This window comes from Triticum aestivum, chromosome 6A (genome assembly GCF_018294505.1).
Source record: "Triticum aestivum cultivar Chinese Spring chromosome 6A, IWGSC CS RefSeq v2.1, whole genome shotgun sequence".
NCBI lineage: Eukaryota > Viridiplantae > Streptophyta > Magnoliopsida > Poales > Poaceae > Triticum > Triticum aestivum.
This window is the reverse complement of record NC_057809.1, coordinates 466,900,806-466,922,202: the sequence shown is the minus strand read 5'-3', so window position 1 is coordinate 466,922,202 and position 21,397 is coordinate 466,900,806. Positions and strand designations below refer to the sequence as shown.

The window sequence follows — 21,397 nt, the reverse complement described above, 5'->3', positions numbered from 1 at the left end:
ACATCAAGTGGTGATCGTCATCAAGATTGCCGTGTGCAATTTCAAGTGGAGAATCACGAAGAGATCAAGTTCTTGAAGCTTGCCATCCATTGTGGTGTCAATGGACTTGTGAAGATGTGCCGAAGAGTGGCTCACCCATAGTGAAGTATGGGGGAGCAATCATCTAGTCTTCATCGACCCAACGCAATCAAGAAAGATGGTCCATCTTGAGGAGGACAAGATCGTCATCATCTAACTCAAGTGGATCATGTGCAAGGCAAAGGTTTGCCCTTGATAGGTTTTCTATTTTACCGGTCTCATGGTGGTAGTTGGGAGACCGGGTTATAGGATCGATAGCCGTACTATCAAGGGGGGATCTCAAGTGAGTAGCTTGATCGTATCGTTCGTCGAGAGCTCAAATCATTGCATCCTTGCATCATGTTTCTTGGTTCTTGTTTGGTTCTCTTTGTGAGTCTTAGAGCTTATGGTCATATTGATGACAAACTTGGTTTCATCAAAAACGGAGTTCGCATGCGTCTTCTATGATGTTTTCGGTGTTGGAGGTTTTACCGGTCTTTTCGGAGGAAGGGTTCTCACCATTTTCTTATGGGCCTTTTCTCATTTACTTCTTATTGATATTTCTTTGAAGATTGTGTTAGCCCTTGTCGCTAGCTTTCCAACAAACTTGGTTTCATCGAATTCGGAGTCCGTTTGCAAAGGTTGTGGCAGTTTTGGTGTTCTGAAAAGGCTGCAGCGGTACTACCGCGAATTGGAGCGGATGTATTTTTTTACTACCGCTCCACAGCAGTACTACCGCAGCTCCTACAGTGGTAGTACCGCTCCGGACCAAAAACTCGTCCCAAGTCTTGCGGTGGTAGGCCCGGATGTATTTTTTAGTACAACTCGCAAGCAGTAGTACCGCTACCATTTGCGGTAGTACCGTGAGGACGAGCGGTAGTACCGCTCCGGCTGTTCTTCTGGCCTTTTGCCTACTCGCTGTTGTTTTTCAAAGGGGTACTTCCGCCCTAGAGCGGTACTACCGCTCTGTGCGGGCTGTGAGCATAACGGTTGGATTTTTTCCCACCTATAAAAGGGGGTCTTCTTCCCCAATGAACCTTATCCTTTTAGCTCGTGTTCTTCCCCCATTGTTGACCTTCTTCGAGCTTGCTAACTCTCAATCCCTCTAATGATTCTTGCTAGTTTTTGAGGGAAAAGAGAGAGGAGATCTAGATCCACGTTTCCACCTATCACTTTCTCCTCTAAGTGAGGGGAACCCCTTGGACCTAGATCTTGGAGTTCTTCGTGTTCTTCTTTCGTTCTTCCTCTCATTTTCTTCCCTAGCATTAGTTGCTTTGGTGGGATTGGGAGAGAAGGACTTGGGCACTCCGTGTGCCCTTGCCATTGCATTTGGTGCATCGGTTTGAGTTCTCCACGGTGATACGTGGAAGTGAAATTTGAGAAGCTTGTTCCTCTTGGGTGCCTTGGCGTCCTAGACGGTTGGTGGTGTTCGGAGCTCAATCATTGTGGTGTAAAGCTCCGGGCAAGCGTCGGGGTCTCCAATTAGGTTGTGGAGATCGCCCCGAGCAATTTGACGGGTACCGGTGACCGCCCCCAAGGGTTGCCAAAGTGTACGGATTCGGTGACCGCCCCCAAGGGTTGCCATTTGTACGGGTTCGGTGACCGCCCTCAAGGGTCCCTTAGTGGAATCACGGCATCTTGCATTGTGCGAGGGCGTGAGGAGATTACGATGGCCCTAGTGGCTTCTTGTGGAGCATTGTGCCTCCACACCGCTCCAAACGGAGATTAGCATCTGCAAGGGTGTGAACTTCGGGATACATCGTCGTCTCCGCGTGCCTCGGTTATCTCTTACCCGAGCTCTTTACTTATGCACTTTACTTTGTGATAGCCATATTGTTTCTTATCATATATCTTGCTATCACCTAGTAGTCTATCTTGCTTAGCATAAGTTGTTGGTGCACATAGGTGAGCCTAGTTGTTGTAGGTTTTGTGCTTGACAAATTAACCGCTAGGTTTATTCCATATTTGTTCAAGCCTAAACCGTAATTATTTTAAAATGCCTATTCACCCCCCCCCTCTAGGCGACATCCACGATCTTTCAGCGTAAACACAAGTTAAGCTGTTTGGTTACATGCAACATATGTTGCCTGGTAACCTCCTCATGGAGGTGAGGTTGTGAGGTTACCAACACACTAGCAGACATGACACAACCAAAATAGACAGCATGGGAACCAGTTTAGCTTAGTACGAATCTTAAACAAGCATGACATAGTCTTAAAACAAACAAGAACCAGTTTAACTCTTAGTATGAAGCAATCAGGCAACAGTGAGTGCTCTAGACATTGACAGTGAAGGCGTCGTCATGCTTCTTGCACTTGGTCACCACCTCAACTCCATCGTCGTCGAAGACTATCACCTTCAGGGTGCCGGTAGTCAACAGCTTGAAGGTGACTATGTAGCCGATCCTGATCTCGTGAACAACAGCAAAGGGAGCCCAACCCTATTCAAGGGTGACCCTGCCGTTCATCGGTCAAACCATCACCCTCCATGCACAGCCGGTGTTTGTCTTGAGCTTGAACTCCTGAGGGACGGCGGGGAAGTGCTTCGTGAACTATAGAGGCATCGACAGGCACTCCAGCTTTGGGGCAAGGATCACCTTGCAGAAGTGGGGTGGTCTACCTCCTCATGGTAATGTCCATAGTTCCTCCACTTTCCGCTGGGCGGCTCCTCCACTGCCACCTCGTCATCTAAGGGCGGCACCACCTCCTTGCTCTTGTCTAAGACCAGTACCACTTCCTTGCCCTTGTCTTCGGGCGGTACCACCTCCTTGCCCTTAGTGTTCCTCGTCTAGATCTACGTTATAAACAACACGAAGTTCAAAGGATGACAAACATTCATTCAAATCGTGCAACACCCCTATATTTACCCACCCAAGGGCCACCTACTTACCCACCACCGCACTCAATTAACCCTCTCTATCTCTCACTGTCACTCCTCTTCAACATCTTTGTTTCACCACCACTCCATCGCCATGAACCCCTTCCCCCGAGGCATTGGATGGAGGGCTTTCTTCATTGGTTGCTCGCTCACTGACCGCACCAAGTTTGAAAACACCAAGAAAGTGTGCTCTAACTTCACCAGCATCGAGGACATGCCTAAGGAGGTAGATGTTGGGGAACGTAGTAATTTCAAAAATTTCCTACGCACACGCAAGATCATGGTGATACATAGCAACGAGAGGGGAGAGTGTTGTCTACGTACCCTCGTAGACCGTAAGCGGAAGCGTTTATCAACGCGGTTGATGTAGTCGTACACCTTCATGATCCGTCCCGATCAAGTACCGAACGTACGGCGCCTCCGCATTCAGCACACGTTCAGCTCGATGACGTCCTCGCCTTCTTGATCCAGCAAGAGGGGCGAAGTAGTAGATGAGTCTGGCAGCACGACAGCGTGGTGACGGTGTTGGTGAAGAACAATCTCCGCAGGGCTTCGCCTAAGCACTACGAAAACTATGACGGAGGATAAACTAGAGGGGACGGGGTTGCCAGCACACGGCTTGGTGTTTCTTGATCTCTCTTGGGTGCTAGCCCTACCCCTCTATTTATATGTTGAGCCCTGGGGTCGAAACTTGGAGTAAAAGCCTCCTCAAAGTCGGTTTTGCCCGAAAGGAAGAGTCCTTCTCGGACTCCAGGACTAGACGCTAGGGTTCCTGGCGTCTACCCCCTAGACGCCAGGGTTCCTGGCATCTAGCCTCTGGTCTCTACAAAACTTCCTTTTGCACTTTCCAAAAGCCTCGTGGGCTTTCCCCTTTGGCCTAAATAAAGTGTTCTCATACCCAAAATTTCGGGAGACATCCAGAACCCCTTCTGGTGAATTTCGGAACCCTTCCGGAGATCAAACACTACTATCCTATATATCAATCTTTACCTCCGTACCATTTTGGAGTTCCTCGTCATGTCCGAGATCTCATCCGGGACTCCGAACAATATTCGGTCACCAACATACATAACTCATATAATACTATATCGTCAACGAACGTTAAGCGTGCGGACCCTACGGGTTCGAGAACTATGTAGACATGACCGAGACACCTCTCTGGTCAATAACCAAAAGCGGAACCTGGATGCCCATATTGGCTCCTACATATTCTACGAAGATCTTTATCGGTCGAACCGCATAACAACATACATTGTTCCCTTTGTCATCGGTATGTTACTTGCCCGAGATTCGATCGTCGGTATCCTCATACCTAGTTCAATCTCGTTACCGGCAAGTCTCTTTACTCGTTCCGTAATGCATCATCCCGTAACTAAATCATTAGTCACATTGCTTGCAAGGCTTATAGTGATGATCATTACCGAGAGGGCCCAGAGATACCTCTCTGATACACGGAGTGACAAATCCTAATCTCGATCTATGCCAACTCAACAAACACCATCGGAGACACCTGTAGAGCACCTTTATAATCACCCAGTTACGTTGTGATGTTTGGTAGCACACAAAGTGTTCCTCCGGTATTCGGGAGTTGCATAATCTCATAGTCATAGGGACATGTATTAAGTTATGAAGAAAGCAATAGCAACAAACTAAACGATCAAGTGCTAAGCTAATGGAATGGGTCTTTTCCATCACATCATTCTCCTAATGATGTGATCCCGTTCATCAAATGACAACACATGTCTATGGTCAGGAAACTTAACCATCTTTGATTAACGAGCTAGTCAAGTGGAGGCATACTAGGGACACTCTGTTTTGTCTATGTATTCACACATGTACTAAGTTTTCGGTTAATACAATTCTAGCATGAATAATAAACATTTATCATGATATAAGGAAACATAAATAACAACTTTATTATTGCCTCTAGGGCATATTTTCTTTAGTAGACGTTGTGGTGGCAAAGGCGGCGGAGGAGGAGTTGAAGACATTGATTCCTGACCTAGTCAAAGGTGCTATGCCCGTGGACATACTGCGTTGTGCGATGGATGAGGCCGAGTCCGGCGATGCTGGTCAGAGAGACAGATGGGCCAAGTACATGCGGTACGGGGCTCGTCAAGATCAACTGGCCGCCACTGTGGCGCCGACCGTCATCGTTCTAGAGTCGGACGAGGACGAAGAAGTGGTGGAGGTGGTGATAGAGGTGCTGGATCCATGCCACCGTACCGTAGTATGCTAATCGTTTTGGATGACGGCAAGGATGAGGAGATGGTGCACTCTAGGTCAAGCCAGAGGTGGACAACTATAAGGCCAAGGGCCCCTGCCGCTCCAAGCGCCTCCAGGGTCCCCATGGCTAGGATTTAGCGGTATTGTGTGCAAGTTTGATTTACCCCCATTCCCCAATCCCCTTGTACTCAATCTAGATCGAACCCTACAATCCATCACTACTCCTAAATCAAGATGTGTTGATCAATCCTATCAAATCCCCACAATCAATCGTACCCTTAGCACGCGAATCGAATCCGAAATCAAATCTAATATGTGAATCGAATGCAGAAAATCAAGAGCGAGGAAGTGAAACATAGGGCTTACCGCCATTGTCGAAGTGCTGCCGGTGAACAATGCTGGTGCTCGCCTTGTTGTTCTTCGCTTCGCTGATCCTTGCTGCCGGTGTGAGAGTGGGGAGAGGAGAAGAGAGCAGTGAGGAAAGGTGAGGGTAATTATGTCGGTGCTTTGGGAAACAAAGCGACATCTTGAGCGTGGCACCTCGCTTGCAGCCACCGCCGCCCACGTGCATCCTATGGCCCTGGCCGTGGAAAAACTACCGACTTGACCATTCGCAACGGGCCTGGCCCGAAGGTGCTTTAACTTCCATGCTATGCAGGCCAAACAGTGAATGCCGGCAACCAAACGGGCATTTTCTTTCTAGATGGACCTGGTTGGGGTGTATACGAGCAACCAAACACGTCATTACTATGCAGTCTTAAAACATTCAAATAGGAAAGCTATGGCCTCCCTAAGCACGCTCATCTCATTGTCCATTTTGAATGAGAGGAACACGATTGTCTTTCGAAACAAAGGTGCGCCGTTGTCGATCCTACTCGACAACATTAAGAAGGAAGCCTCGCTTTGGGTGGCCTCAGGTGCTAGGAAACTGGGACAATCATGCGAGGAATAATCCATTTGTTGTATTAAGGGGTGTAATTTCTTAACACAAACTCTCCTTCTCTCTTGATTAATATACGAGGCAAATTTTTGCCCCCGTCTAAAAAACATTCAAATGAGAAAAAAAGATAAGAAAAGCAAGCCAGCATGCTCAACTCAACTAAACATGATTACACGACACATTCATGCAGCACAAATCATATTGTTAGACCACGATCCATGTCAGGTGACTAATTGTGCTACCATGTCTAAAAAAGTGTTTATCTGTTAGAAACGTGGGGAAAATATGACAAATAAAAAAGAAATAAAAATAAGTAAAGACACAAAAACAAACCAAAAGGAAATAAAATAAAAATAGACAAAAGTGAAAATTGAAACCAGTAGAATACTGATGAACATGACAGAAACCGGCATATGTTTTTTTAGTACAACGTCACACTTTTATTCAATGATTCAATCATAGTGTTCATAGTGATACACACATTGGTGGTGGGGGGGGGGGGGGGGATTGGATAACCAAATATACCAAGCAACCTTGAAGAAGTCGCCATTCTGGCTAAATTAGGGTGCCTCCTCATTTGATGTGCGTTCTTCATAGCATATTTCACATGCCAAAAGCTAAAGCTTTCAAGCATTGATCCGGCGAAGGATAATGCAACAATCTCAATAACCCCAATAACCACTTGTGCCGTTTTTCATGTTCAAATCCATAACTAATTTTAGGCAATCTGAAGCAATGCAGATCTTAGCCAGGCCCAGATCGGCTCCCGGTGTAAAAGTTTTTTTGCATGTATACGCCTCCATGCCCTCGAAGACAAATACAGATGCCCCAATGAATGTTTCATTTTCATCATAGCAGACCACTCCAGCCACACCCCAACTCGTATACGCTGCCACAATCCCATCTACATTAAGCTTTGCTTCACCTGGTCACCGTCCAGTTACGTGCTCCCTTGTGCGCCGCAAGCGACATATGTAGGGGATAACGCCCTGTTACAAGGCAAATTTGGCCAGCCCACTTCAGCGTTCGCTACGTTGTTTCGTTTGCTATACTGTTGAATCGTTTTCTTTTCTCGTTGTTGTTTTTGTTCCACCTTTTTTTCCTTTGTTTCGTTCGTTGCACTGCTACAACGGGTTTTTCTCCAGTTTTCTTGTCCTGGTCTTTTGTTTTGTTTGTTTGTTCTTTTGTTTGTTGTGCTGTTGCAGGATTCCTTGGTTTTTCGGTTGTGGTTTTTTTCCAGCTTTTTTATGGTTTACCTTTTTGCTTCTTCTAGTTTTTCTGTTTTTCTTTTATCTTTTTTAATACATGTGAATATTTTTTTAACATGGCAAACATTATTTTAATACACAGCTAACATGTTTTCAGTACACGCCGAACAATTTTTTAATGCATGGCAGATAAATTTTTAAACATGAAGAAACAATACATGGCGATCAATTTTTATTAAACATGATGACTGTTTTTTAATATATGGCAAACTTTTTAAATATATAGTGAACAATTTTTAAATACAATAAAATTTTAATATATAGTGAAAAATATTTACATATGTGCTGAATATTTTTTAATACACGTGAAAAAATTTAAAACAAAATTTTATTTTTGTGTATTTAAAATTTCGTATGGAAATCTGAAAACCAGACCGAAAAAGCCGCTACAAAGAGCTACTCCCTCCATTCAGAATTACTCGTCCAAAAAATAAATATATCTAGATGTATTTTAATTTTAAATACATTCATTTTTGTGACAAGTAATTTCGGACGAAGGGAGTACATGGCTACAGAAACAAAGGTTAGCACGCTTATTGAGCTGGCCCATTGCGCTCGCTTCAGCGTCGCCTCAAGCGTCAACTAGGAGGTCTCTCTCTCTCTCTCCAAAAAAAAGGAGGTCTCGATTTACCTGCTCTGACCCTCCAAAGCCCAACGCCGGAGCCGTCCGCCCGTGGTAGGACAAAGGAGATGTCGTCGGCGGCGCAGCAGCTGCCGCGGACGGAGTCGCGGACGCTGTCGGGGCACGAGGGCGCGGTGCTCGCCGTTCGCTTCAACCACGACGGCAAGTACTGCCTGAGCTGCGGCAAGGACCGCACCGTCCGCCTCTGGAACCCCCACACCGGCGCCCACGTCAAGACCTATAAATCCCACGGTCGCGAGGTTCGCGACGTGAACGCGTCCTCGTACGCACCCTCGCTCTCAACCCTTCTTCCCATCTGATTTGGGGGCGGGGAATTTAACGGCGACTCGGTTCGCAGGGACAACGCCAAGCTGGTGTCGTGCGGCGGGGACAAGCAGATCTTCTACTGGGATGTTGCCTCCGGCAAAGTCATCCGCAAGTTCCGCGGCCACAACAGCGAGGTAATGTATCAGCCATCGATTGATTGGGATATCGTAATGCGGTACTGATGCCCTCGCTTAGTGCTGCTATTGAGGGCTTGTTGTTTTCAGTTTTCACTTATACTATAAATTAAGCAAATTCGGTGTCATAGGAGCAAGCTGCTGGAAAGCTTTATAATTATTTCTATGCCAGTGTTACTTTAATGGTTTTAGCTCTGTATCTTGTGTGAAGTAGTAGCAATGTTATAGTAAAAACTACTGTATTTAGTTGTTTGTGATTGTAATTGAAACAGCGTTGTGCAGACCACTGTAATTTGTAGAAGAAATAGAGAGGGGATTGGTGGAATATTGTTGTATTGCTTGAGCCTTGTGGGTATATATATAGGAGTGCATGATCAACTTGGAGTACAAGAAAGGTAGAAATAAACCCTACGCTATCCTATGTTTCCTAACTAATCACGATACTCAACATAATTCAACAATGTGAATCCTGTAGTTTCACTATGATGTTGGGAACTATTCGTTGTACCCTGGAGGGCGTCTTCACCTCTGTTCATTTTACGATTGCTACTGTAACGGAGAACCTCATAGGGCAAGTACTCTACAATCAAGCTGTAAAATGCTGAATTCTGCACGTCGTGGTATTACTACTGTTTTTAGAACTCAAATACCATGTCCAAATCAGTGCACCAATACCATACTTCTGTAATGGCACTCTTGTGGTGTTATGCTGTTGTTCAATTTACATGCATTACCATACATCGACAGTGTCATTATTATTAGGCCCATCAGGAATACCCAAAAGCTGACAAAAGAGCAGGTTTATGACAGATGTTTGAATCTTGATGATTCTCCATTTTTGCTGAGATTTCTCCATTCTGCTTCCTTTAGGTCAATTCAGTGAAGTTTAATGAGCACAACACTGTTGTACTGTCAGCTGGTTATGATCTTTCGGTGCGTGCATTTGACTGCAGGTCACAGAGCAGTGATCCGATTCAGGTATTTATTTTTATTGTTAAAAAACATATGGATTCGTCAATCATAGTCATAGTTTTTTTTTCTCATATACTTGGTTATGTCATGAATTTTATCTCCTAGTGCAGACAATTGATACTTTTCAAGACAGTGTAATGTCAGTTAATGTAACCAACACCGAAATAATTGCTGGCAGTGTTGATGGTACTGTCCGAACATTTGATATTCGCATGGGCAGGTAAGTGCATACCTTGTTCCGTACTCAAGTCTCAACTGATTTGCTATATTTTCTAAATGAAAATTTCAGTCTTCTCTTTTATTAAACAAGGAAGTGTTGTTCGAATCCTAATCAATTCCTTGACTGGTTCTACATTGTTTAATGATCTATTTCTATCTCATTCTTAACAGGGAGACTGTCGATAACCTGGGTCATCCTGTCAACTGTATATCTTTGTCGAATGACCGCAATTGCCTCTTGGCTAACTGTTTGGATTCTACCGTGAGGCTTCTTGACAAGTAAGTACTCTTCAAAAGCTGACAATCTCAACTTGACAAAAAGTTGCTAGGGCGCCCCCTCTATTTAGCACTCAGGAGCAATTAGGGGCTATTTGAAATTTGAAGCAGTTAGACCCCCTATCCTTTGTAGAATGATGAAATCAGACCCTTCAATTAGTTTTCCTTGGAATTATGACATGGCCAGTAGTTATGTAACATGTACTTTCAGTTCCTTATCATAGGAATTTTTGTCACACATGAACTACAAACAGAGTCCAGTCCTTCACTTCACTTTACTTGACTGGATAGCTACCGATCTATTTCCTTTACGACACATGGGGTCTTCTTTATCTTGCCATCAGAGCTCTTGCTGTCTAAATCTGTCCAACCAAAGAGTTTCATCTTCAAATGGCAGCTGTGGTCAACTCTTGTTCGTGCTTTGGAGATTCTTCGGATTTGAACCTGCTGTTTCATCTTCAAGTGTCTCAAACAATAGTTTGAGAAATTACAGTGCCTTCTTGGAAGTTAGCCGGTCAAACGGCCAGTTTTTCCTTGTTCATGGAGACAGATGTCCTAATTGAACGTACTTCCCCCGCTCCAAATTAATGGAAGTTCTACTTGAAAAATATATCAACATCTACAACATCTAATTACTCCCTCCGTCCCATAATATAAGATCGTTTTGCAAGCAGTTTTAGCTTGCAAAACGATCTTATATTATTGGACGGAGGAAGTAGTTTCCTTAGATTCATCATAAAATATATTTTTCATACTACGTTTATTTGACGTTGTAGATATTATCACAATTTTCTATGGACTTGGTCAAATATTGAGAAGTTTGAAATAGGACAAAGCTAGAACTTCAATTAATTTGGAATGGAGGAATTAATGAGGTATAGTTGTGCATGAGCGTTTTTTTTTTGGTGGTGGTGGGAGCCATAGCTTGAACCTTGAAATAATGTCCGACATTGAATGACTTTCTTGTGCTTTTGGTATCTGCATTATTTCTGTTTTTGGGAGAAACGGCAAGCGACGAGATTAGGGTCATATACAGAGTTTTTGTTTTGTTTCCTAGCAAGTCTTAAGATTGACGAGGGATCGCAAATCTCTGTTGTACATGGAAGTACATGTTTGCATGAAATACAGCCATTTAATCTTTCCATATGAAATATGATGAAATGTAGCACCATTTTGTTGTGGAGGGGGTCTCATTGACCAAGTTCCAAATAGAGGAATCTCACTGCACTGTTGCCTTAAGCATGCATGACTTTTGGTAGTAATCAAACCTACTGCCTTTTGTTATTTATTAGGAACTCTGGGGAAATGTTACAAGAGTACAAGGGCCATATATGCAAGGTATCACCTGTTATGATTGCATTGGTTACTTCAATATTGCAGAAAAGAAACACTGTCTCAGTTTTTTTGTCCTTACAATTTCCAGTCCTTCAAGATGGATTGCTGCCTGACCAATGATGATGCATTTGTTATCGGCGGATCCGAGGACGGGTTTGTTTTCTTCTGGGAGTTAGTGGATGCACCTATTGTTGCGACTTTCCGAGCACATAGCTCTGTGGTATTATTTCCTTGTCAGAATTGCATCTTATGCTTCTTTGTTTTGTTATTATTGGTTAAGTATTGTTTCCTACTTTAGTTTGAATTTTCTTCTTCACAATTTTTTCTTATGCTACTCTTTCTTTTGGCAGGTTACCAGCGTCACTTATCACCCAACAAAGACCTGCATGTTGACGTCATCTGTCGATGGGACCATTCGTGTTTGGACCTGAAGATAGAAATTGCTGATGTGTGTTATCTCTACTGATGCGCCTATGACAGTGTTCTTCGTATCATCCATCTACTCCCTCTGTCCGGAAATACTTGTCATTGAAATGGATGTATCTAGATGTATTTTAGTTCTAGATACATCCATTTTCATCCATTTTGATGACAAGTAATTCCGGACGGAGGGAGTATGTAGTTTCAAGGACTCAGAAGCATAATGTGTACTACTCCATGTGACATGCTGACATGAGAACAGACTCAAGGATTCAGATGCGCAATCCCTTTTTGAGAAACGTTGTTGCTACTATGTTGTACTGACTCCATGGATATGTAGTATATATCTTTACCTCTTTATCTTTATCTTTATCTTTATCTTTATCTTTATCTTTATCTTTCTTTATCTTTACTCTTTACCTACTAATAAAGCGGGCTTCTGGTCGTCTGTCATTAAAATTACCCTCTAAGTTGATAAAAATTACCCACCAATGCCACCCATAAGTGGGAAAATAATTCAACTTTTCGGACCAAAAATCACCGTCTCCTTCGTTGTCATATAGCTGCGCGACGAGAATAATTCATGAAACGATAAGCGGCAGAGTGGTTGGCTGATCGCTCCTGTTGCGCCGAGACCTGGGTTCGAATCCCAGCTTTCACAGTATTTATCTTTCCTTTCTCACGCATGTCCCTACCCATTTCATGGGCCGGCCCATGTGCAGGGCTAACTCTCCTGTTTTTTTTATTTTTTATTTTTATCTTTTCTTTTCTCATTTTGTTTTTTTCTTATTTGTTATTTAAATTATTTCGGGATTTTAATAATCTAAAAGTTGCAAGTTTTCAAAAAAAATGTTTGAGAAATCATAAAAATATATGTGAATTCAAAACAAAATTTTGCAGATTCAAATGTCTTTTTTTATTTTTTTTATCTTTTCTTTTCTCATTTTGTTTTTTTCTTATTTGTTATTTAAATTATTTCGGGATTTTAATAATCTAAAAGTTGCAAGTTTTCAAAAAAAATGTTTGAGAAATCATAAAAATATATGTGAATTCAAAACAAAATTTTGCAGATTCAAATGTCTTTTTTTATTTTTTATTTTTATCTTTTCTTTTCTCATTTTGTTTTTTTCTTATTTGTTATTTAAATTATTTCGGGATTTTAATAATCTAAAATTTGCAAGTTTTCAAAAAAAATGTTTGAGAAATCATAAAAAAATATGTGAATTCAAAACAAAATTTTGCAGATTCAAATGTTTAGAAAACCATAAAAAATTTGCAGATTCAAAAATTGTTGATGTTTTTGCAAAACTGTTCACAAAATTATAAAAAATCACAATTTTTTGAAAAAATGGTTGGGAAATAAAATCATGTTCATGATTTTGAAAAAATGATCATGTATTCAAAACATATTCGGGAATCTGAAAAAAATGTCCATTCACAAAAATAAAAATAAAAATTTGTTCCCCAATTTTTTTTAAAAGTTCGTCGATTGAACAAATGTTTGTTGAGTCAAAAAATGTTAATGAATTCGAAACTGGTTCATACATTTAAAAAAATGTAAACAAAACTAATGTTCATGATTTCTTATTTCTTATTTAAATTAATTCGGGATTTTAATATTCTAAAAGTTGCAACTTTTCAAAAAAATGTTTGAGAAATCATAAAAATATACGTGAATTCAAAAATGTTAGAAAATCATAAAAGTTTTGCAGATTCAAAAAATGTTGGTGTTTTTGCAAAACTGTTCATAAAATTATAAAAAATCACAATTTTTGGAAAAAATGGTCGGGAAATAAAATCATGTTCATGATTTTGAAAAAATGATCGTGTAATCAAAACATATTCGGGAATCTGAAAAAAATATCCATTCACAAAAATAAAAATAAAAATGTGTTCCCCAATTTTTTTAAAAAGGTTCGTCGATTGGAAAAATGTTTGTTTAGTCAAAAAATGTTAATGAATTCGAAACCGGTTCATACATTTAAAAAAAATGTAAACAAAACTAATGTTCATGATTTTTTTGAGAAAATCAAAAATTTCAAAACAAAATTGTCGATTCGAAAAGTGTTCACTGATTCAAAAGTATTTTATGTCCAGGATTTGATTAGTTTTTCGAAAGTCTTTATATATTTTGGCGTTGGGAGTAGTTCGTGGTCAATGAGATTTGTTTTTAAAGTTTTAGACGTTCCCTTGTGCAACATAATGATAAGTGTGGCATGCACTGGAAATTTCATAGCCTTGTGATTTACAACGGAATGCATTGTGATCACGTGGACATCGCGACCATCATCGGCTAGGGTGAGAAAAATAAAATAAATGGCAACATGGTGAGCCACTATGTTAAAATAGAGTATGCTCATACATCAGGATATTGAGTCATATTTATTTGGTGAGCCATAATTTTTTGTCTCCCGTTGCAACGCACGGGCATATTTGCTAGTATATATATATATATTGACATGGATATGTAGTAGGTTGCCTCGTGAAAGATAGTGTATGTTATTCTCTGTTGAAGTAAGAAGACCTTGAATGGCCGGCTATGGTGTGAGGTTTTTAATCTTTGACGGGTGGTGTCAGAGACAAGGGGGGGCGAGCAGGGGCCTGGCCCCCCTAATGACCGAGCGATGCTGTCTAATTAGCAATATGAAAGCATGTAATCCCACGTATATTTATACTTGGCCCCCCTATCTTAGCGTTAAGTTTAGAAAAGGGAATAAGGCCCATGTGAAGCCCACTAGCAGTCAGGTTGGGCTATTGGCTCAAGTCTCCTCCTGGGCGTTGTGTTCTCCTGTGATTAGTATGCAGAAAATTATCCGCAGCCGTTCCGTGCCCTAGGCCGCCCGGCCGCCTCTGCTCTCCCAGCCTGCTGCTGCTATCGATCCTATTCTTACGGCAATGGCGCGACGCAACCTTCTTCAATTGCCAAATCTTCCGGATCCAACCAACGGGAACTAGCCAAGGACACATGGTTTAACACATCACTACATCACACCATCTAGTAATCTCAATTCTCGTCTTGTATCGTTGTTCAAATTATACATCAGCTTTTTGTTGTTTACTTGTTTCGGTTGTGTGATTTGTGATGGTACGATCCTATCTTGTATTATCCTTGAAATAATGGTGATCATGATGCGAATTATCTTATATGAGTTCCTATTTGTGATGCAAATTTTTCCTATGTCGAACAGCTAATTGTGAGACTGCAATTCGACAGATACGAAGATAAAAGCGCCACGAAATGCCTCTATGATTAATTCTTTTTAAGCCGGATTCTTCAAGTTCTCAACCTACTGAATTGTTAATGATGCTGATGCGCAAGTTACAAATCCCAGTCGAATTGACACTCATAATAAGAATATGCCGGACATGGTAAAAGTTGTAGAATAAGAAAACAACATAACCCCAAGTTATCTGCAAGACCTGATAAACATTGTCAAATTGGAGCTACCACCGGACAAGCAAGATGAAGCTCCAATTTCTATATACACCTGAGGGACCATATCAGCGACAAAGTGCCCCTAAACACTCTAACTATTTATTTATCAGTTAAGCGCCGCCATATGGGAGACGAGTTACTTCGATATTGAATGATCTTACATGTTGAAAAAGAGTTAGCAGGTAACTTCTCTTGCAGTGAAATTATTAAACTTTTTCATCTTATTTGGCAATTGTAGAGGCGAATTTAAACTCATGCAATCATATGCATGTTTTTTAGTGTGCAACACATCAATATATAGTATGATTATAGTTATTTACTTTTGCTCCAGAAAAAAATGAACTTGACTTGGCCCCCCTTATACCAAAATCCTGGCTCCGCCCCGTGGTGACATAGTTCTTTGAGAGAGATCCAGCAAATTGTTGGCTTTGATTGTTGATGTTTAGCACAACGCAATGGAAGATCAAGGGCGAAATATAAAGGAGCTGAAAATGAAGAAAACTATAGCCCACCTACAGCCCTATTGGCTACAAGACATGGTGGTGATCCTAAGATCAAGGATGAAAAGGAAAGGTACTGAAAATGAAGAAAATTACAGCCTTATTGGACGCAAGACAAATAGCAATGTCTCATGGTGGATCCCCAAAAGGGGGCTTAATGTATTTTGCTCCAGCTAGGTGCCAAAGCTCCATTGATCGTCTGATTGCGATGACAATCTCTTGTGCGGAGGCGATCTTTCCCTTGAAAGTGCGCTTGTTGGCTTCCTGCCAAATCTCTCATAGGACCAGCATGGTCAAGGATTTTTTATATTCTTCTTCTATGCTCGGGTGCAACCTTGTTGTCGATTGACGTAGCGATGTCCGTGCAACAGCTCATCATCTGCCATGAAGCCGATCCCAGCGAGGAGCATCCCTTCTAAGGGCATGAGCAGTGGAAGCATCACATACGGTAGCCTCAGTGCTTCCAGCAAGGAAACAGACGGTGAGACTACTGGCACAGTTGCTCTTGTCCAACGCAGGCAACACATTTGGACCACCATCTACTTTTTCTCTCAAACTTTCTTCATTTTCTTTGTGAGAAACAAACCATGGTGACTAGCGGTCCCTGCACAGGATTCCTGCCTTTTTACCACCTTCTCATGCTTTTGTCAAGGAAGAGGCTGCCTCTTCTGCAAGAGGCTGTTTTGGCCTGCAAGCAGCAGGTTTGGCTTAGCTGGACCGAGCAGGTCGATGTGGAGGGCTGGGGCATCTGTCCATCGTGGAGCGATGGCCATGCCGTAATGCGTCCCCCATGGACCATACCAGCTGCATGGAGACGGGGCAGCACCAGAACAGGTGGCGGGCGTCCTCCAGCTTTCTGAGGCAGAGCTGGCAAAAGTAGCTATTTGGTCAGCCATGGCGTTGCAGGCGACCTTTCCATCAAAGGCGATTTTGGTGCAGAAGCAAACTGAAGATTTTTATCCTTCTAGGCGCCCATGTAGTCCAGAAGAGTTGCCTGAAATTAGTCCCTGAGGATTTGCATTAAGATTTTAGTGGGTTTATGCATAGATTCATGGCACCACCGAAGTCCCTGAGGATTTGCATGAGGTTGTCTATTCCTGTCGTTGTGGGTTTGCGAAGATTACCGTGTCGTCGGTGTATAAACTAACCCCGAGCTTAATTTCCCTGCCTGGCAAAGGGGCTATGAGGTCCATCTTGGCGACCATCTCTAGGAGGCGATGTAGGGGGTCGATGGCGATGATGTACAATAGGGGCATAGTGTCATTTCCTGAGGCCCCGGTGATGGTGAAATTGTAAGGGTGTCTTGTGTAGCACTAAGATATTTAGTCAATTTTTTTATTTCCTTAGACTTAGACCGCGCAAGACAAGCATTTTTCGCTATTTACGATTTCATATTCTTGTTACTAGATGTTCTATAGGAATAAGAAGAAATCGCAACTCCTTTGCGCTACACATAAAATTGGATTTCGAAGGTCCATTTTTTTTTCAGAATCCTCTATTTTGGATCTTTAGTACTTTCATTCCTAGTTACTATCCAGACAAGGTTTGGATTTCAAGAACTACGGTGGTTATCAACCAAAATGAAAATGAAGAACATGTAAAACTATTTAATTCGAGGAGTGTTTACTCACACATTCATACTCATAGTGTGCTTTAATTGAAGGAATGTGTACTTGCATCTGCATAGTGTGCTTTAACTAAAGGAATGTGTACCGACAATTTTATTGTTCCTATTGCATAACTCTTGATGGGTAGATCTAAAAAAATTGTTGATGGGTAAGTGGTTTGGGTCTAACTAAGCTATGAATTCAAACTTGAAAATGACAATGAACAAGAAACTGAAGGTCGGTCTAAGAGAAAAGAGGATAGAAATGCAAGAAAGTTGGTTGAATTGAAGAAGTTGCTGAAAGTTTCTGACTCCCAAGGCAAGTTTGTTGAAGATGCGGAAGAAGAAATGCAAGGACTGCCAGGTGCTCCTCCCAGCTCCTAGGCCTAGTAGTTAGGTAATTGTTTTCTTTCTCACATGAGTACCTAAAGAAAGGTACAACCCTTGTTATCTAACAATTTTTTGCAAGAGTTGCTCACTTCCTCAAGTAGTCTTGTTTGGACTATGTTTTTGTGTGTGTGTCTAGTTTCCTTTTATGGTGTCCTGTGTTGCAATCACCTTGTTTATAAGTGGTATATTTGTTTACTTTCGTGTGCACACAATGCACTCCCATGGAATGTGTCATATAATTGGTGTTCCCATACTACCTAATAATATGTACATTTGCATTCCAAAAGAAAAAGTTGTACACACCTAAAGTTATTTAGGCTATAGTCTTATTACTTCAAGTGGAACATCAATGGTGAGCCCTACCTACAACTTTTCAAGTTGTTCTCTACCTCAAGCTCTTAGATTATGTTTGATGTGCTTTGGTGAATCCAATATTCACATTACCGAAAAAGGCTTTCACCCCGCTTTATATATAAAGCAAAGATCAACATCATCCGATACAAATGCACGCCAACACCACACACACCCAAGGCAGGATACAAAAGCGCTGAGCGCAGCAACACCACCCTTAGCACACTACCACGAAGAGATAAAGCCGCATACAACGAACCATGGACTCCAAGGCGGTGCCTTCAGGAAGGATACAACACCCAAGCGTCGCCACCGCCCGATCCGAGGATCAGAGTTTCCCCCGGAGCCGCACGACGGGCGGTGAGAGTCGCGATGACGCCTTCAAGAAGGGAACGAGCTTCGCCGTCGCCGGTCCATCTGAAGATAGAGCAGGTTTTCACCCCGGCCAACACTCGTCGCCACCGAACGCTACACCCCGGCAACCACGCCGCCCACACGGCCATGGTCACCGGACAGCGCCAAGACACGGGCTCTGCCCAAGAGCATCGTGCACCGCCACCAGGGCCGCCGCCCCGGCATCCAAGACCTTGACACCACCGCACCCGAGACCCGCCGCTACCCCAACCAAAGAGACGAGAAGAAAAGGATCCACCTTTGCACCCCTGGTCCACCCCCAGCATCGAAACCCAATAGGTCGGCCAACACTGGCATCCATCGACCCATCCTGCAGCCCGTAGCACGAGACGAGATCGGCCCTGCAGCACCGTGGGGCGGGGACGAGGTCAGTCTTGCTGCACCGTGCGCGAGACGAGCTTGGTCCTGCGGCACTGTGCGCGAGACGAGCTCGGTCCTGCTGCACCGGGCATGAGACGAGCGATGGACCACAGCTGGGAAAGGGCCAGCCCTTCGAAGGGAGTAGCGCCGAGCACCGAGGAGATGGAGAGAAGGCCGAAACGGTCCGATCGCAGACAAGCTAACGCCGGAGAAGCTGGCCGCCGCCGCAAGCAGATCTACCAAGCCACCATGGAGCCGCCACGACACCGGGAGTCCACCACCGCCGGACCTCCACACTTCGCCGCCCACGGCCGGAGCAACGGCCACGCCCGGCAGCTGCCCTACCCGCGTCGCCCGGCGAGCTCATAGCGCCGGAGCCGCCGGGCACGCACCACCGCCGCCACGCGCCGCCGGCCGACCCCCACCACTAGATCCGGCTGGATCCAGCAGGGGGCTGACCGCGCGCCACCTCCCGAGTTGGGAGCGCCGCAGCCGCCCTGCCATGCACGAGACCCAGGGCACCGGCACGCCGCCACCAGCTGGCCGCCCCGTGAGCCCGCCGCCGAGCTGCTGAACACCGCGAAGTCCAGCGCCGCAGCCTGAGGAGGTCGCCCCGCGCCGGCGTCCCATGAGCAGGGGGGAGAAGGGCCCCGCCACCGCCGCGCCCACCGGGCTTTGCCCGACGGAGCTCGCCGGCGACGGCGGGGAAGGGGAGGAAGGAGGGTCCGAGGTTGCAGCAGGTAAGGTCCCCCCCTGGCGCGCGCGAGCGCGCCGCAGGGGGGGTGGGGGAGGAGAGGGGGGAGGGGGGAGTGCGGTGAGCCTGGAGGCGCTCGCCCGGCGGCCGGCGGTGGCGGAAGCAGGCGAGAAGGCCGGCGGCGGCGGGAGGGGAACCCTAGCAGGGGAGCGGGGGAGTGGGGCAGAGGTTGTTCCTTCGCACATTGAATGACAGACAAACTCCATGAAAGTTCCAAAACTAAAACCCTCAAGATAAGGAGCTGCTTGACGCTTGTGGCCCTCGAGAGGTCACCTGAGTGGCCGCATGAATGAACCAATTGATGTACTACTCTGGGTAGCCCCAGGAAGAAAATGAGCTCTCCCACATAGTCGTTTACCGGGGGATTGGGTGATTAATAATCGCAATATCGTGTGCTTTCTGGGACCGAGATTGGTCACTTCTTGACCCACTAACCGGTGGTTTTTATTCACTACCACAAATTTCTTCTACCTTTCTTGGACTTGGGCACAAAGATGGTCATGCTCCTTGATATGCCTCTAGCTCTGTGGGCAAACATGCGACTTGAATTTCTGCATGAAAAAGCTTGGACCCGTGAAAAAATCGGTAAGACTTATCAATATACAATTGCCTTTCACTACTTACTCTTAGCTTTACCTGTACTAGGAGTGAAGTGGATGGATGACAATAGTATAAAAGATGCGTCCGCCCCTCCTAACCCTACAAGGACAAATCTGACATACAATTAGGGCTAGGGCCTCCACTAGCGGCGTTAGCCAAGTAGGCACCCACACCATGGGGGCTCGGTGTAGAACTACCATCACGATTAAGCTGTAGCAGTGAGGTGCTGCTGCACCGAAGGAGGTTCCCTTCGATGGGAGAACCGACCAAGCTCTCAGACGCAAAATCCTAAATCACTTGTGTTTTGACGAGACATGAAGCTGAAAACCACCAATGTCAATTATTACCTACCCTTCTTCCAAAGGGAGGTGGATAGGAGCGCCCCTAAGGCCTTGTTCGGTTCTCATGGATTTAATCCACTAGGGGGTCCAATCCCTGCGGGGATTGGGTGAACCCCTTCTCTGCACCCGATCCCCACTAATCCTTGCTAACCCCTTCAGCAGACACCCCCCGCTACAAATAAGTGTTCGTTTTTGTCGCCTCGCTCGGGAGAGATGGGAGTTGTGCTTCGCCCGGGATTCCTTCCACGAGGTGCTAGAGGGTGATTAGTTCCGCATGGATTTGGAGGGGTTTGGGTCGCGGAAGGAACACGCAAGGCTTAAGCGAACGCAGCAATATGGGTGGGCATGGTTTATTCCCCTCGCGGGGGTAATCTGCGTGGACCCCCGTGGATTCGCCTCAAAACCATACGGGGCTGGGAGAACCGAACGAAGCCTAAGGGGTCTTTGTTCAGCTTAAATAATGGCCGCACTGGTTGACCACCGCATTTTGGTGTTCCGCCTTGCAATGGCATTGTGTTTTCATCTGCCTTCGGCGATCTAGGAGCCTCCTACCCCATTGAGGTGTGAGGTAGCTTGAAGGCCATCCGGGGGATTACTAAGCTTAACGCACCAGGCATAGGAGGGATCCCCTCTTTGGCAAGGGAGGAGGAGGGGTGGCTGATCAACAAAATTAGATAGGAACAAGAAGTCAGTCGAGCTCGGCAACGTCCCACGTGGGCCTTTTATCCTATGCCCCTCGCCCTGTAGACCTGTCGAAGAAGTATCCCGTCAAAAGAAGAAGAAGTTAGTTACGCAGGTGCACAAGCGCGAGAGTCCAATTGTCTGCACGCAAAGCCTTTTCAATTAGGCACTGGCAGGTTATTGACGAGTGGATATGGTTAACTTACTCCACTATAAAAACTCGTGCTAGCGTGGGAAATTAGGGCACTCTGGATGCTTGATATCTGAAACAGTATCAATGAGCATTAAATA

At 44.5% G+C, this 21,397-nt stretch overlaps 1 protein-coding gene across 1 annotated transcript; it reads left to right on the top strand.

Moving 5' to 3' along the window:
* The first annotated feature begins 4,978 nt into the window (after positions 1-4,978).
* On the top strand, positions 4,979-12,037 carry LOC123129645 (WD repeat domain-containing protein 83). The gene is made up of 9 exons (XM_044549726.1): positions 4,979-5,137; positions 7,933-8,273; positions 8,349-8,451; positions 9,322-9,429; positions 9,534-9,643; positions 9,814-9,921; positions 11,211-11,256; positions 11,342-11,473; positions 11,604-12,037. The coding sequence occupies exons 1-9, from the start codon at positions 4,979-4,981 to the stop codon at positions 11,682-11,684; spliced, it is 1,188 nt and encodes a 395-aa protein (XP_044405661.1). The 3' UTR covers positions 11,685-12,037.
* Positions 12,038-21,397: the final 9,360 nt, after the last annotated feature.

Bases quoted from the DNA above. Each gene is read 5' to 3' on its own strand.
- LOC123129645 (XM_044549726.1), top strand. From the start codon at position 4,979: ATGGATGAGGCCGAGTCCGGCGATGCTGGTCAGAGAGACAGATGGGCC. The intron at 9,644-9,813 runs GTAAGTGCATAC...CATTCTTAACAG, and splicing joins TTTGATATTCGCATGGGCAG to GGAGACTGTCGATAACCTGG. The intron at 9,922-11,210 runs GTAAGTACTCTT...GTTATTTATTAG, and splicing joins ACCGTGAGGCTTCTTGACAA to GAACTCTGGGGAAATGTTAC.